This window comes from Hylobates moloch, unplaced genomic scaffold (assembly GCF_009828535.3).
Source record: "Hylobates moloch isolate HMO894 unplaced genomic scaffold, HMol_V3 SCAFFOLD_18, whole genome shotgun sequence".
NCBI lineage: Eukaryota > Metazoa > Chordata > Mammalia > Primates > Hylobatidae > Hylobates > Hylobates moloch.
Window position 1 is genome coordinate 7,015,920 of NW_026652293.1, and position 18,109 is coordinate 7,034,028.

The 18,109-nt window shown below is 45.4% G+C and overlaps 1 protein-coding gene across 1 annotated transcript; it reads right to left on the reverse strand.

Annotated features, from left to right (window-relative positions):
- Window positions 1-1,309: 1,309 nt before the first annotated feature.
- Window positions 1,310-9,160, reverse strand: IL19 (interleukin 19). The gene is made up of 6 exons (XM_032137013.2): window positions 9,107-9,160; window positions 6,695-6,741; window positions 6,478-6,543; window positions 4,225-4,377; window positions 3,143-3,217; window positions 1,310-1,690 (listed from the first exon to the last, which is right to left on the reverse strand). Exons 2-6 carry the CDS (start codon window positions 6,737-6,739, stop codon window positions 1,595-1,597), a joined length of 435 nt encoding a protein of 144 aa, XP_031992904.1. The 5' UTR covers window positions 6,740-6,741; window positions 9,107-9,160; the 3' UTR covers window positions 1,310-1,594.
- Between the last annotated feature and the right edge of the window lie 8,949 nt (window positions 9,161-18,109).

The window sequence follows — 18,109 nt, forward strand, 5'->3', positions numbered from 1 at the left end:
GTGGAAATGGGGGGTTCTCCTCCAATAGGAGACCTTTGGAGTGAAGGTCTGAAAGACGTGGAGGTGCAAGCCATGCAGGTGTCTGGGGTAAGCACATCCCAGGGCAGTGATAAAAGATCAGAAATGCTATAACTGCCGTCACACAGCCTGCTCAGGGTGGGTGCCCATCCAAGGTCACTTTGGAAAGGTTAGGTCCTCAGCAAACAACCCTGCTCCCTAATAGCCTATGAGTCACGCTAATGCATAATGTGTGGAGGGTTTGTTTTATTTTTTAACCCTACCTCAGTTTATGAGTGTGCATGTACACAAAGTGCATACACTGTATGGTGAGAACACGCCTGATGTGTCTGAGAAACACAGAGCAAACCACTATGGCTGGGTCAGAGTGAGCCTGGGGAAGGAGCAGGGGCACAGTTGGGGGAAACAGCCAGGAGAGGTGTGTGTGCAGATATCAGGGTTGTAAAAGCCCTCATAATGACTCCAGCTTTTAAATGATTATATAGAGGCAGGTGTGGTGGCTCATGTCTGTAATGCCAGCACTTTGGGAGGCCGAGGAGGGAGGATTGATTGAGCTAGGAGTTTGAGACTACAGTGAGCTACGATCATGCCACTGTGCTCCAGCCTGGGTGACAGAGTGAGACCCTGTCTCCATAAATAAATAAATACTCTTATGGAGCAGGTAGTCCAGAAGGGTCAGTATCCACACTACCAACAACTGAGAACCAAAGAAATATACTGACCTGCCCTGGGAAATTCACGGCAGGAGATGCCTTAGAACCAGAAGGTGGCCCCTGAATTGGCAATCTTTATATTGCACCGTGCTGTCTCTCACCCTGCTGAGGTCATGAGAGACCTTTTCCTTACTCGATGCTCACAGCAACAATACAGGACTGGTGTTAATATCTCCACTTTACAATAGAGGACACTGAGTCTTAGAAACGTTAAGTGCTTTGTTCAAAGTCACATAGGATTGGAACCAGATCAGTTGAACTTCAGAGGTCTTGTTCTTTCCATTAAAGCATCTGATATGAAATCTGAAAGATACGCATTTGTGCTCTGAAGCATCTATGCAGTGTCCATCTAGATGCTGGTACCCTTTTGGCCTCTCTACCCGGTGGCCTCTCTACTTACTTGTGCCTGCGCTTGTTCAGCTTTGTCACCATGACAACCATCCCTCTGTCAGAAACACCCTGTCCTCAGTCTTGACTGACTCTCCCTGAATGAAAATATCCTTCCATTCATAGGTAAAATACAGAATTTATTCAGAAAAACCAGTCAGTACAATGTGTACTACAGGATATCACTCGGCTCACATCACAGACATGGACTATATGTCTTCACAATAAATTAGAGGGGAGGCAGCCCTTTACTCCCAGGATGGCCTGCAGGCCCTCCAGCAGACAGAGTTTATTATAAATACCACAGTAGACTTTTTAGCTATTTTCACGTGGAATCAGACAGCCCGAGGCCAGCCAGTGGGACTTTTAGCTGCAAGGGGCCTTCCCCATCTCCTTCCCCTTCAAGGTGGGCTGTCTCCCACAGTAAACCGCACAGGAGGTGTTCATCCCTGGATCACTATACAGGTTCCTTGTCATCAAGCTGAGGACGTTACTTCATGATTCTTATCAATCCAGGCTAGAAAGACGTTGAGCTCTCCCAGGGATTTAATGGCAGCGGCGCGGACTTCCAGCTGAAATCAGAGATCATTGTAAGAACCCACCTTTCTAGACTGTGTAATGGTTTTCAAGTCACTTTCTTCATATGCTCGTTCCCACAAGGTTTTGGTTTTGTTTTTGTTTTTTGTCATGAAATATACTTGCATAACACACAGACTCAATATTATTTTCCTCTCAGGCAACCAATTTTTTTCCTCACAAACAAGCTGTTAAATCATGTCAGCTCCTTATAAACAGAACTTTAAAATTCTTCATTCTTTTCCCTCAGGTTTTTTTTTTTTCCTCTGTTTTTCACAGGAAAAAAAAATCTGCCTTACTGGCCAGTTCTGCTGATTTTCTTCTGCACATCAGCTTGCTCTAGTGCTTCTGTTATTCCAGAACGTCTTCGTCCCTGAGGTGCTGGACAGTGGGTAGGGAGAGCGTGTTGTCCTCATTTGACATATTAGAGCACTAAAGCCCCTAGAGCAAGTGTCCTACCCAATGTCACACAGCCAGTTAGTAACAGAGCTGGAAATGAAACCCAAGTCTCCTGCCTTATTCCACCTCCTTCCTCAGCAGACTGAGTTCATGCTTTTAGCGCGTCCTGTGGAGCCAGCCAGCACGGAATTGAATCCTACCTCTGCCATGCAGTTGCAGTGTGAGCTTAGTTTAGTTACTTCACCTGCTCGAGCCTCAGTTTCTTAATATATCCAGTGCGGATAATGACTCATAGCATTGTTGGGAAGGACAAATGTATGTTAATACTTGTTGTGTGCCTGGAACAATACCTGGCTTATAGTAAGAACCATGTAACTCTTAGCTATTTCTATAACATTATCTTACAGAGCCTCTCCACAAAGAAGCAGAGCCCACAACAGACTCCCTAACTCTTGCTGTTCAAAGCATTGGTATCACTTGACAGTGTGATCTAAATGCAGAAACTCAGGCTCACCCCAGCCTTGCTGAGCCAGAATCTGCATTTTAACAAGATCTTGAACTTATGCTCATGAGAAACACTGCTTCTCCCTCTACATCCACGTGAGACGTGCATTTTACACCAACAATAACACGAGAAGTACCGTGTCTTCATCACTACACACAACATGGGGGGGCAGGTAGTGATCGCACTGACAGCATGCAGGTAACACGTTTCGGGCGTAACAGCTCACATTTCATGGGGGATCTTTGCTCCTTCTGTGTCATCCCATCTTTAGCAGTCGGTGCCTTCCCCAAATCATACAGGTCAGGCTCGATATATGAGGGTATGAGAAAATGGTGGAGGAATGATGGAGATGGGGAGTCCAGGGGATTAGCAAATGAGGTAAGATCAAAACTCTCTTTACAGACACAGAGAATGGAGGCCTGCCCACAATGACTGCTTATAGAGTGAACGCATGAATTTAAGTGGAGAGGAGGCTGAAGGGCTGGCACCCTCCTGATCTACCTCTCTCATCTTCCATCTTCCCCATCCTCTTCCCAGATCTTACCTGATCATAGTTGTCGTGGATGACTCTGGTGACATTGGTGGCTTCCTGCCTGCAGTGACACTGCCTCTGTTCCTGCTGTGATAAAGTGGAGGAAGCTCCTATCAGAGGACATTTCCAGTCTGGCCCTCTCTTACTCCTACCTCCCCGCGTGAGAAGTGACATTTCTCCTCCCTCCCACAGTGAGAGTCAGATGAGTAAACTCAGGTGGGAGCGGCCACGGAAGAGTAGAGCTTGTCTGTAGAATCACCTGCATCTGCCCACGCCTTTTCTTTTTTCTGCATTTAGAGCCCATCAGACTGTCAGCACTAGGAAAGCAGGCACCATATCTGTCTTATCACCACTCTGAGTGCTGCATCCCACGGGGTAGGCACTCAACAAACATTTGTTAAATATTAATTATTAATTAGATAGTTAATTTTAACAAATTATTAATTAAACAACTGGTCAGGTGAATTCATTTGAGTCCATTATCATCATCATGTTAATGCAAGTAGGACAGGGGCCATCAACTCTTCTATCAATTTTAGAATCTGAGGCACAGAGAGGTAAAGTCACTTGCTACAAAGTCTCACAGGAAATTATTAGCAGGAATGGGGCGAGAGCCCAGGTTCTCTCCTGGTCTAAGTTTTTGTTGGTTTGTGTTGGTTTTGTTTCTGATGTTAGATTTGAATAGATGGCAGTGAATTTCTAGGCAACCTTCAGGGATAGTCCATACCAAGGAACTACCCAGAGGTTTACTGATGTAAAGACACCAAAGGGCCAGAAATAAAGAAACCAGGGGTATGCTTATAGTAGAACTGGAGTCCTTGCCATGCCTCTTACTAAGGAACATGTTGACATAAGCTGGTCACCCCAGGAGGGTTATCTAGGAGGAGACCGTCTGAGGAGTTGTCAGCGGGCAGGGAGCCCTGGGGAAGCAGTGGCCACTGGGAGAGGTTCTCAACAGTTCTCCCCGTGGACGTGCGCAGAGAATTTCCTTTGACTCCAAGCACCATATCAGGAGGCCAATGGGGGCCAGCACTTCCTGGCCTCTCCTGGGGCAGACGGGGAGCAGATGCTGGAATTCTGACCCAGTGACTCACACATTGCCGCAGAGTTTTCTGCATGTAGAGGAAAGAGTTGGCAATGCTGCTGATTTTTCTCAAGATTTTGGGGTTTGGCTCCGGATGATCCTTGAACACCCTGTCCACGTAGAACGCCAGGAGGTTCTTGGTCACGCAGCACACATCTGAGGGCTACAAACACAAATTAGAGAAACACTAGAGGCCTCTTCTCTCATTATGTTGGAGACCGGGGCAGTCCATTTGAGTAGGGGCAGCAAGACATGAGAGAACTAAGTCATTTTGGAAAAATTCGTAATGGTCTCAGAGTGTTCATCCTCTCTTATTCCCATCAAAGCTACTTATGACAAAAATAGTAAGAAGAGATTCCAGTTCTCCCCTTTTTTTGTATGGCCAAGAAATACATTTACTAAGGATGGGGCCCAGAATCCATCATAGGCTAATTCTCTCTACAGTATCCCTAGCATGTCATCACTAACTTCCACTGAAATCTTTCCAGGAACCAGTTGCCTCCTTTTTAAAAGGACTGATGGCTGAGCAGCTTTCTTGAAAAGAACTTCCTTACACTACAGGGGCTGAAGTTGCCTCTCTGTTATGTCTCCCATCTGCCAACATGCAAGGGCTGTTGCATGCCAGTCATCCTGCTAGGTATGCATTCCTCCAACTATAATCACATTGCATTCATTCTGGCCACCTTACTCTGGGCCACACTGCTCAGCTCTCCTGTAGTCTGTCCTTTTAAAACCAGAAAGATCATTGGAATGAGGCTGAGATTTGCAAGAGAGACCGACAGCTGCAGAAATGGGCATATTTGGGTAGGTCTGCAGCCTGCAGAGTGCAGATGTCCCAAAGAAATAGTCTCTAAGTTCCCAGGCACAGCCCAGAGAAGTTGGCTAGACAGTTTCCTTCTAGAAGTTTGCCCCCCATCTGCCCTGAGAGCCAGTTACTCTGCAGAAGATTAACTGTTCAGTCTAAGCAGGGAGTGGTTAACGATGGGAAAGCACATCCATCTTCACTCAAGAAGCAAAGCCTCCTTGGCCCCAGTGTCAGCTTTTCCTAGATGGCAACACAAAAACCCTTCTCTTCCTTCACTCTTGCTGATTCCCTTAACCAGAAGGGCAAAATGTTACACTCCTCTGCACTATCAAAGACTGTGGTACTAGAAAAAGGAACAATGCAGAAAAAAGGACGGTGGGGCTGAGAAAGGAAGGGAAGGAAAGAGGAAGGGAAGGGAAGGGAAGGGAAGGGAAGGGAAGGGAAGGGAAGGGAAGGGGCCTGAATCCTTATTGATTCCTTTTCTTATTCCACATGAGCTACTTCCCAAACTTGAGAGGAGAAAGAATCTGAAGATGGGGGCATATATTTGGGGGTCTGTTCCTAACTCTGCCACTAATTAGTCATGCTCCCTCCCAAGGTCTTACTGCCCTCATTTGAAAATGATAGTTTTGGAATAGACGGTCTTTTGGGTCCCTTCCAGCTGTCATACCTTATGTGTCTATACTACAGTTGGCTAGAATATTATTTAGTAAGTGGCTACATCTCTTCACCACAAATAAATCACTGCTTAGAAGAATTATGAAGAGGTGCGTGTGTCTCTCTCTCACGTATGCAGAGAAACCTGAGAAAAAAGTAACTCAATACAAATATACCTTACACTCTGTCATATAAAATCCCTCCCAAAACTGGATCTGTCTAGAATACTTCCCAGGACTGGAGGAGCTCACTTTTAAAGGCATCTCTCATGGGCCTTTTTGTAAAATGAATGATCACCTGGTAAGCCAGCTATTTTGTAACATACTTTCATCACCTCCTGTCTGGATGGTTGGGCAGATCTTGTCACTGGCTTTCCTGCCTCATGTTGTCCATTGTAAGAACAGCACCAGATTGTCTTTCTAAAACAATTTATGATCATATAACTTTGGGCTCAAAAATCTCATTGACTCTCTATCGCTGCTATTATTTTCCTTTATTCTTTTATACCTCCATGGGGCCTTCCAAAATTACCCCTAAGCCACAGAAATCCTAATCCCCCCTGAGCACTTGGCACCCCCAATCACTCTCTAGGAAGCAGCACTTCTTTAATTCCTCCCAGGGGTTACATGTCCCTGGGAAACTAGCGTGCCCTGACACATCATCTGACAAAGAAGCCTGGTGCATTTAGAGTACATTGGAGATTAGGAAAGAGAAGGGGACAAGGTAGGGATTTCTTTCTCAGCCCAGAGCCATTTAGACATGAAGATAAAAATACTGGCAAAAGCAGACACAGACCAATACCTTAATGATCTGCAGAGTCTCCAATGTGGACAGGATAGTGACATTTGGGAAGGTGTCCTTAGCTTGCTGTGGAGGGAAACATAAGAACAGACATAAGCAATCGGTATCCTATGTTCTTCTGAGATGCAAAAGGCAATGAGAAGGAGCTCATTTTCAAGCTAAGATGTAAGGGGAGGCACACCCCGTCACCCACACCTTTACACCAACCCATACTCACGATGGCTCTTTTGATTTCTTGGAAACTCTCTTCTATATGGTGCATGTCTGCGGAAATCAGACATCTCCTGAGACCATGGTTGTCTACTGAGCACAATATCAATATTGTACCCAGGAGCCAAAGGGAAACACACTGTAACTTCATGCCTGCAGAAAGGGGAGGAAGTCAGCTGTCCAGCCAAGAGTGGAGGGCAATGAAAAAGAAGACCCCTGATTGACGCCCCCTTCCAGCCTCGAAGGCAGGCCAGGCAGAATACAAGAAAACAACACTAAACACTTCAGCCTTGAGGAGTTTCAGGGGTATGTATCTCCTCTGGTTTTCTTGAGTCAACTGGATATGAGTTCTTCCCCACCCTCGCCCCATGCCCCCACCTCCACCCCAGAAAACAGGATACACCACTCTCTTAAGTCCCAGGAAGCATACTGGTGTGCATATCACTCTCCTATGACTCAACACAGCCTACTTTGTCAACAGGGGTGAAAAGCATTGCTTTTAATAAATTAAATAGGAAAAGCAAGGTTGGTAAGATGCCCTAGGAATTCAGCAACAGATGTGAAAAACCATAAAAACACACTTGGTTTTTGATGTTCGCCCCCGAAATAAGTAACACTCTTTTATTATAAACCTCAAGAGTGTATCTGCTTAAAATCATTTGTTTGAAGCCAGCTGTGGAGATTTCACCTTCTGGAGAGGATGGGAAAGGGAGGCACAAGGCATCTTCAAGAACTAATTAGCCACAATGAGGAGCTAGGGGAAGATGCCAATGGTAGAGGGCAGCTTGGTAACTTTCTATCGGTCACCCGCTGAGCCAAAGGGTATGAGGGGCATGTTTGCAGCTAGTTGCTTCATAGCCAGGGCTAGACCATGAGAAGTTGGCCACCTCTTCTCATTCTCTTACCCTTCTTGCCTCTGTCTTTCTTGCTGCTTCTTCATTTAACCACTTTGTATTGTGCCATATAATGTGCACGGAGAAAAGTGCATAAAATATAATGGTACAGCTTATGGGGTTATCTCTGCTTTCACCCACATTTCACAAGCTTATAAATAGAGCTTAGCCTTAACGCACGTCTTATGACAACACATGTGATGAGAGCAGCCCTCTGCTATGCACTTTGCATGGTGCCCACTGAGATCTCCCATTTACAGCTGTGTGTGCCAAGGTAAGTCTATCATGTGTGGCTGTGGAGGAGAGGAGGGCATCAGACATAGGGAGCCAGGTGCAAGGACTGCAGAGCTATAGTTAGAGCTGCTGTAACTCACACGTGTGAGTGTGAACCCCAGCTGCCCCCACACCCCATGCCTTCCTCAAGATTCCCAGCTCCTTCTCTGGAAAGCCAGGAAACAGCAAATCCTGTTTAGAAACCATTTTTGCCTTGTCTCTCCTTAACTGGGCATCATTCCCAGCGGATAGACAGGTGTATGTCGAGACCTTACCATGCGGCAGGCATTAGGCCAAAGAGCTCCTTTTCTCTTTTATCAACCTTTCTTTCTGGCTAAACAAGGATGGGCCCCATTGCCAGGAAAGTTTGTAGAGAGTCCCCCAGAGCTCTGTCCCCTCAGAAGACTACTGGGGTGCTTCTAGAAAGCCAAGAAAGAGAGTGCAGTTTTTCTTCTGACAAGATAACTCTCAGAAGCAGTGGGATATTGCCTGCTCATCCCATGCCAGGAGACTTGTGCATTTTGTGGAGGAGAAAGATGTCTACCTTAGCTTGGTGAGGCAATTCCAGACATCTTGGCTAATTCAGATATTAATAGTAGGTAACATTTATCCTGCGTGCCATGTACATTGGGCACTGTCCCAAGAATTTTACGTAATTTTCTCATTTAATGCTCACAACCACCCTGTGAAGTAGGCTCTGTTTCTGTTCCCATTTTACGAAGAAAATGAAGTAACCTGCCCAAGCCAGGGTTTGACAGAAGGCAGGCCAGTCCCTGAGCTGGCTGTCTTTACTGCTACTCCACCCCACTTACAGCATCGTTTCCCTCTGACATCACAGCCTGGGATCCCAGTAGCTCCCCTGACACCAGACAGACAGGAACCCATTTCTGAACCAGTGGTTCTCCTTACATTTAAAAAGATATTTCACATTGCAAAGGATTAAACAATGATAACACATTATAAAGTGCCCAACACAGTTCTTGGAACAAAAAAGCAATAGTAAACACATCAGATCCCTGACCTTTCCTTCCTTCGCTCCTTCTTTCCCACTCTCTATCTCTTCTCATTGAAAATAAGATACTAGAAAATTCACCTCTTCTATAGAATACCCCTTCCCATTCTACCAAATGCCCAGCATCTGGAACATCATAGCCATACACAATGGTAACAGGTCACCTCCCTGCGGCCGTGAAGGAGGAGGGCTAGGATGGTGGTGCATATGAGCCCCTGACAACGGACAGCATGAGCCTCACCTCTCACTTGGTCCTGGCAGGCTGCTCCTTGCGTCTCCTCTCAGTGCTCTCTGCCATTTGGAAAGGGCTGGTCATTTTTATTCAGGTGGATAAGAGGAAATGCTGTCAAGGTTTGCTGGGTGGATCCACCTTGGGGAGATTGTTTTTCCCCTTGTTTTCTTAGTATCGTATTTCCTTAATTGTTTTCTTTCTTCTTTAAGATATAGCTGATTAATCATTATTATGAAATGCCTCTTTCTTCTGGGTCTTGACATGCAGCTTCTAGGAAAAATAAACTACACATATCCATGCAAATGAGAATTTTTTGCAATTCCGTGTCCATGCAGAAAAATCCAACTTAGGTCACTTTCCTGAGAGCTGTGGCACGTTACCAACTGTACCCTGCAGGCCAACTCACAAAAGCACTCTTAATCAGCCACGCCCTGCAGCAGCCAGCCCATGAGGCTCTGCAGGTGCCTCTGGCTCCCCGCATGATCTAGTTCTTCTATGCCTCAGGCAGCTATGAGTGTCTGCCATGTGCCAGGTGCTAGCTAACTGCTTTACCTGCATCATTTTGTTGAACTTCATGAGGAACAGTTTTTCCGCTCATAAAGCAAGGATTTCTTTGCACATCATCTCTTTCCCCTTCATCTTGTCCCCTGGAGGGTTCTCTCATTCTTGATTAATGCAGAGAGAGAGAAAATGAGACTGGAAAGAAGAGAGGTTTAAGAGCAGCCAGTGGCAGAGCCAGGACCTGAAATCCTTATTCTTGGGCTAGAAGACTCTCTATCTAAATCACCTTTTTACATAAACTCTTTACCATGAAGTTCTCTAGGGATCAGGTTTGGGGCAATGAAAAGATGGGGTATAAACAGTTTCTTCCCATTAAATACAATTTCCAGGGGGTGATTGGTTTGGACTGATTTACTGCACTAGGCCAATAGGCCAAACCTAAATGGAGTTGCTCAAGCTGAATGAAGTTCCACACCACCAAGCTGAAACTAAATTGTTTATCTAACCTTCTGAGAAATCAGGAGAGAGAAAGATAATTGCCAAATCCTCAAACAAGCCAGTTTTAGCCAGCATATAAGGAAGTCTCCTCTGCTCTAACCTTTACGAGGAAAGTAACTTTAAAATGACCAATCTGCTTTTTGTTCACTGTTTCTGCTTCCTCCAGCCCTTGTCTGCCTATAAAACCATGCTCCTCTGTCAGCTCATGGGACCATTCGTTCTATTTTTATAAAATAGGATGTTGCCTGATTCTAGAATTGCAAATAAAAGCCAATTAAGATCTTTAAACTAAATGTGTTGTAATTTTGTCTTTTGACATCCCCAAACACAGACTCCCAGAATAAATGGAGCTTATTTTTAACCAAATGAAGTGATCTCGGGATGAGGTGCAGTTATGAGACCCCATTGGGCTGGTACAAACCCTGCTCCTGCAGCCAGATTTGGGAGACAGAGAGGGCCACAGGGCACCAGCAGAGAAGGAAAAGGGACAGGAAGGATCGGGGCCTTTTATGGGACAGGTGCAAGGGAAAGAAACCCCAGGGACTGGATGTCTTGTGGTCCAGCATCTTGGACATAATAAAATGATAAGTTGAGGGAAGTGGTAGACTATAGTGGTTCACAACGTAGTTCTGGATTTAAACCCTGGCTCTCTCTCTTCTCTTCTCCCTTGTCTCCCTTCTCTTCTTGGTAGCATGCCACAGCTCTCAGGAAAGTGACCTAACTTGGATTTTTCTGTATGAACATAGAATTGCAAAAAAATTCTCATTTGCATGGAGATGAGGAGTTTATCATTTTTCCTAGAAGCTGCATGTCAAGACCCAGAAGAAAGAGGCATTTCATAATAATGATTAATCAGCTATATCTTAAAGAAGAAAGAAAACAATTAAGGAAATAAGATGAGGGTATGGCCAGGCAGGTACCCTCTCTGCCTGGCTCAGAAAGGGTACCATGCCTATTGCCTTCTATGGGAATGAGGCTCCATGGAGTTGAGCAATATGTGGCCCTATTGCAGAGTCTGGATGAAATGCATTGGGTCTATAGACACTGGAAAAGCTACTTAAAGCCTTTCTGAAGCTCCATAAAATAGGTAAAATAAACTGAGGATTTGAATGAACTAAAGAACCTGTATCATAGTAAGTACTCCTTAATAAATATTATGTATTTCTATCCTGTGTGCCACGCACCTGGAAAAGGAGAAGACACATTTGTTAGGAGCTAATGGACATCTTTCTGCTCCTTTGGAGAGGGGAAAAGAGCTACTCTTGACCTCGGGAATCTCCCCTACCCCAACCCTTGTTTCCCCCAGAGGGGTCGGATGGAGGGAGGTGGGTGATATTTTTCCAGCAGGGCCTGTGCTGCCTGGCTCAGAGCCCCTCTACACATGTGAGAAGAGCAGCTCAGAGCCCAGCTGCATATGTAAGGGGATTTGCAACGCTGTCCGTGCTGAGTCTCACCCCACATTCACCCCTTGTGCTCAGACTATATGTTCTGACCCAGCTTTCATTTCAGGGCAAATATGTCTTATGAGGAAGCTTGCAGGGGAAGGGAAATAAGTGATGTGTTTATAGCTCCGCTTCCAGCATGCAGTGTACCATAATCGCTGGTACTGGAAGCTGGGTTGACTGGCTCTGCTTTCTATGGCTGTCAGACTGAAGGCAAGCCACTTAATCTCAGTGCCTGTTTACTCTTCTGTAAAATGGTACACATCATGTCTACTGCACATTCACCACGTAGGCACAGCATGAAGATGAAGTGATTACACGTAAGTCCTCAGCACAGTGCCTGGCACATAATAAGCAACTTGAAAATGATGACATTTATTATCAATTTTACAATTCCCTTTAGAGCTCCTAAATCAGGAAGAAGAGGGAACAATAAGAAATAAGTTCTCTTCATCTTCTTTTTTTTTTTGAGACCAAGTCTCTCTGTCTCCCAGGCTGGAGTGCAGTGGTGCTATCTTGGCTCACTGCAAGCTCCGCCTCCCGGGTTCACGCCATTCTCCTGCCTCAGCCTCCCAAGTAGCTGAGATTACAAGCGTGAGCCACCACGTCTGGCCAAGTTCTCTTCATCTTTTTTTTTTTTTTTTTTTTTTTTTTTGAGACGGAGTCTCGCTCTGTCGCCCAGGCTGGAGTGCAGTGGCGCAACCTTGGCTCACTGCAAGCTCTGCCTCCCGGGTTCACGCCATTCTCCTGCCTCAGCCTCTCCGAGTAGCTGGGACTACAGGAACCCGCCACCAGGCCTAATTTTTTTTTTTTTTTTTTTTTTTTTGTATTTTTAGTAGAGATGGGGTTTCACCGTGGTCTCGATCTCCTGACCTCGTGATCCGCCCACCTTGGCCTCCCAAAGTGCTGGGATTACAAGCATGAGCCACTGCACCCGGCTGTTCTCTTCATCTTAAGCCTTGCTGCCTGACCCCTAATATCAAAAATAAGAATATAGATTGAGATAGAATGGCATCTTTCCCAGGATTACAATTAATTTATGAATCTGGTCTCCAGACATAAGGTTGCATCTCACCTTAGAACTGGGACTTCTGGGACCAGTGGACCCACCATTGAGATATCAGAGCTCAATTTTTCACTTGTTAAGTAGGGAAGCAGAAAGAATGTGAAGGAAGATTGGCGAGCCAGAATGGAGAATGCTCTGAGTTTGACATGTTCTGGACACAGCTCTCTCATGTCTTCCAATTCCTTATCCCCACCTAACATGCACTCCAACCTCATGAATTTTTCATGATGCCAGGGCAATTTCCTTCCCTTAAAGGAGTGGATCCTGGCCATTCCTAAGTGCTGAGGCCTGAGCGCATACAAAAATTGCATAATTCCAGAGGGTACCATGCCTATTGCCTTCTATGGGAATGAGGCTCCATGGAGTTGAGCAATGTGCGGCCCTATTTCAGGATTTTGATGAAATGCATTAGATCTATATGAGTAATTTTGGTTAGATTTGAGAAAGAACCTATCATTATGAGGACTGTAAAACACTAAGAAGTATGACTGAGAACGAATTTGTAAAAGAAAGAAATATAGGTTGGGCTCAGTGGCTCACGCCTATAATCCCAGCACTTTGGGAGGCCGAGGCAGGCAGATCACGAGGTCAGGAGATCCAGACCATCCTAGCCAACATGGTGAAACCCTGTCTCCACTAAAAATACAAAAAATTAGCCGGATGTGGTGGCAAGCGCCTGTAATGCCAGCTACATGGCGTGACCCCGGGAGGCAGAGCTTGCAGTGAGCCGAGACCGCACCACTGCACTCCAGCCTGGGCAACAGAGCAAGACTCCATCTCAAATATATATATATATATATAACTGATAATGATGGATGGATGGGTATTTTATTTGGGAAGCTAATAGGGATTTTAAAACAATATATAAATGTTTAAATGTCTTGGTAAATATATCTAGATCATAAAGATATGTGTGAACTTGTGTATAGCTTTGAAAATAAAACAACAAAAAAGATGAGAAAAAGAACTGGGAAATTAAAACCTAGAAAAGTTTCTCCTTTGTTTTGTTTTTGTTTTTTTATCTTTTCTCTCTCTTTTATTCCTCATTTTCAGTGGGGTTGGCTCTCCTTTGTTGTGATATTTGGAAATGAGAGTCAGAAAATATAACAGAGAGAACTCAGTTCAATGTTCACATTACAGAGATGAAGAAATAGAGAAGTGAACCAGCCCTCCATTGCACAGCAAGGAAGTAGCACGACTGCTCTCAAACCTCTATCTCCTTATCTTTGGCTCAACGCCCTTTCTAACCCCATGCTGCCCTTTCACTCTGGGATTAGGTGGTGGAGTGGAAAGGAACCTAGACTTGTGAGGGACCTCAAGCCTGTTCAGCAGAGGTGACATAACTCTCCCAAGCCACACTGTTCTGACTTGTCATTACCCAGGAAGCTGATGACCTAAGGAAATCCAAACTGGCCACACCTGTGCTCCTGGGGAGGGAAGCACAAAACCACATTGGGCACCTATGCTGCTTCAGCTTGGACTTCCTTCTCCTACTCCTTTTTTGCCCACAGGGATCTCAGTCAAAGCCTGTTCAAAGCCTCAGACCCTGGGTGACACATCTTATGTCAATGGGCTCTGTAGCTCAAGTGTTATGAAAGAGCCCCAGTGGTGATGGGATGGAGGGATAGTAATGGAAACAGCCCAACTGATGCCTCCCCATTCCTCTCCTGAACAATCCACTCTTCGCTAGACAGGTGGACTTTTTAAAATGCAAACTCAGTCTTGGAACTCTCCAGTCTAAAACTCCCAGCATAACGCCCTGGGGCCTCCCAGTAGCAGAAAATCTGCTCCCCACAACATCCAGATCCATCACAGCCTGGACCTTGCCTACATTTTCCACCTCATCTCTCTTGCAGATCTCCCACACCTCACAGGCTCATCTCACCTAGAAAGCCCTCCTGCCTCTTCTACCTTGCAAACACCAACCTGACATTCAAAACCTAGCTCCAGTGTGACTTCCTTTGTGAAACTTCTCCACTCTTCCTTTCCTCTCCCCACTCCCCTCCTCCTCCCCACTTCAACCCTGGTTGAGTTGACCACTACTTTCCTTTTTTATATTCCCACTGGATACAAGATGCACATTTAACTTTTAATTTCAGACGAAAACATCTCAGTGTTTATCTACCTGAAATTCCAAGTTAACTGGGTGTCTTGTATTTGTGTTTGCTAAATCTGGCCACTGCTATAGCTCATACAATTGGGTGGAGAGGGTCCTTTTAAGAAATTGAATTCAGGCTGGGCACAGTGGCTCACACCTGTCATCTCTGCACTTTGGGAAGCCGAAGTGGGAAGATCCCTTGAGGCCAAGAGTTTGAGACCAGTGTGGGCAACAAAGCGAGACCACATCTCTAAAAAAAAAAAAAAAAAAAAAAGCGTGTGTTGTCACATGCCTGCCTGTAGTCCTCATGCACACCTGTAGTTAGGAAGTTGAGGAGGTGGGACAATTGCCTGAGGTCAGAAGTTAAAGACTGCAGTCTGCTATAATTGCACCATTGCACTCCAGACTAGGCAACAGAGTGAGACCCTGTCTGGGGAAAAAAAAAATGAATTCAAAAATAGAAGTACAAAATTAGAGACAAAAGTAAATGTTTATTTAGAAAGAGAAATTACAACAAATTACAAATTCATAAACGCTAACAAATACCACAAACACCACAAAATCCAAAAAAAAAAAAAAACATTTTTATTGATTAACTCCTGACAACTTTTTATTTCCTTCTTCTATGTCAATACTTTTTTTTTTACTGTTATTTTCTATAGAGAGAATAAAAAGATATTCAGTCTGTCCTTTGCCATGGTTGTTTCCATCATCTTAACCCAATGGAAGGTTAAGATTTAATTCTTTCATAACACTCCATACAAACCTGTTACTTCTTTCTCCCATCCCACCAACATAAACATCACAACGGCACCTCTTTCTAGGCAACGTGTCACCCACATTGGCACCAGGAGGCATCAGCTTTGGGAGAAGGCAGAGTCCTACTCTCCCTAGCCTTGTGTCTCTGGGAGAACCAGAGAATGGTGTTGGGTTCAAATGTTTATGTACCTTTCCCTTCAATTTCTAACATTTCTTATGGTCACATACTCAAGATATTGACAGAAAAGAGGATCCCAATCTAGACCCCGAGAGTGGGTTCTTAGATCTCACACCGGAAAGAACTGCAGCACAGACACAGAAGCAAATTTATTGGAAACTACTCCATTAGAGCGTAGGGCATGCCCAGAAAGCAGGAGGAGGAGGAGGAACCCCTGTCCTTTAGGAACATCTCTGCTTATAAGAAACTATAAGGAGCTATGATTAAACTTGGAATGTGCAGATGTGCTTACTAAAGGTAGGGGCTGTTGCTGCTCTAGTGAGAGCAGGGCCTCCACCCCCATGGCTTTGAGCTTTGATAATTCCCTCAGCAGGAACATCCTGTGAAATCTCCAACAGGCCTTGGAAGGCTGAGAAGCCTTCCCATCACACACTATTTATTCCCTGCATTTCTTACCCATTCTTATCCTTCAGTGATGGCTCCTCACCTCCAGACAATGGAGAGTGTTATGTTTGTTTAATAACATTTTCTTTTCTCAGCCATTAGAAAAGTAATCCTTGCTTTGGTATGGAAAAATTATAGAGAACACAAAAATAAAATAGATAATGGAATAAAAAACTAGAAGGAAAGAAAAATGGTCATCCACAGTTATTCTATCCAGGAATAATCTTGGTGTCTTGGTGTCTTTTTTTTTTTTTAGACGGAGTCTCGCTGTCACCAGGTTAGAGTGCAGTGGCATGATCTCGGCTCACTGCAATCTCCGCCTCCCGGGTTCACACCATTCTCCTGCCTCAGCATCCTGAGTAGCTGGGACTACAAGCGCACGCCACGATGCCCAGCTAATTTTTTTTGTATTTTTAGTAGAGAAGGGGTTTCACCATGTTTGCCAGGATGGTCTGAATCTCCTGGCCTCGTGATCTGTCCACCTCAGCCTCCCAAAGTGCTGGGATTACAGGCGTGAGCCACCACACCCAGCCATCTTGGTGTCTTTTCTAACTTGGATCACCTAGAAAAAAAATGTTTAGGCCAGGTGCAGTGGCAGATGCCTCCCAGAACTTTGGGATGCCAAGGCTAGTGGATCACTTGAGGTAAGGGGTTTGAGAACAGCCTGGCCAACATGGAGAAACCCCATCTCTACTACAAATACAAAAATTAGCCAGGCATGGTGGCCCATGCCTATAGTCCCAGCTACTCATGAGGCTGAGAAAGGAAAATCACTGGAACCTGGGAGGTGGAGGTTGCAGGGAGCCGAGATCACGCCACTGTACTCCAGCCCAGGCAACAGAGCGAGACTTCATTTCAAAAAAAAAAAGAAAGAAAGAAAAAGAAAGGACCCATGCAGTGAAATATAACCCTAGACCCTAACCCCCACAAGGGCTGCGACCACCTGAGCCCACCCTGGTCACTTACACATTAGGGGACACCGAAGCGTTGGGGGACACCAAAGTGGACAGCATAGTCCCGGTCCCACAGACCTCACAGTAGTAGGAGAGACAGGCCATTAAACAGTTGTCATGATCACTCTCACCAGTCAAGACCTGGGCTCTGTGCTAAGCATTTTCAATATATTAATTTATTTAATCCTTACAACCTTGTGAGAAGGTACTATCTTTAGCCACGTAACACAGATTGATAAAACTGAAGTTAAAAGAGTTTAAACACTTGGACAAGGTTGTCAAGCTTGTAAGTGAGGAGCTGAGATCTGGACCCACGGAAACTGACTCCGGAATGGAATGAGGGTTATGAGGATCAGGAAAGGCCTCTCTAAGGAAGTGAGGTTTAACCTGAGACATGGCAGAGGAGCACAAGTAGAACATCTCAACCCCATTCTTTCCTCCATATCACCCACCAGCCTCCAGCATTCTCCTCCAGGATTCTTGTGCCAACTTTGCCCATAGCTATGGCTCTTCGTGGGCCCTGCAGCTGCCATTCCCACTTGTCTTGCTTCTTAGCCCTTCTACCCGGAGGTGTTTCCCCATCGCCCTTCTCCATTTCCCCTTCATGCAAGCCTCTTACCCAGGACCCTGCCCCGCTCATTCTCTCGAGGGCATCTTGGAAATTTCCCTTTCCCCCTTGCCCAGAATAATTTCAGGCTTAGCCCAGAACCCCCAGCTTTCCCAGCACCAAATATTAATCACAGTTCAGGTTAAAACTGCCGTGCTCCAGTTCCTCCAAATTCCAGGCAGGGTGGGGCACGGACATGATGAGAGAACTCTGGGACTTGTCAGCTTCCGGCTACCCCAGAAAGGCAGGGCAAGAACAAGGCCTGCGGGAACTTGAAGAACCTGGACACCTCCTCCAAATTAAGGTGCAGACCAAACCCTCTCCCAGAGTGTAAGGAGCTTTCATTTCAGTGGGCGGCTTTCCTTCCAGCCTTCCCACAAAGGACATCCTGGGGGACGGGAGCTGTTGATCCCAGGGTGGCGGCATACCAGAGCACTCTGTCCCTGAACTCACTTCTCCATTTCCT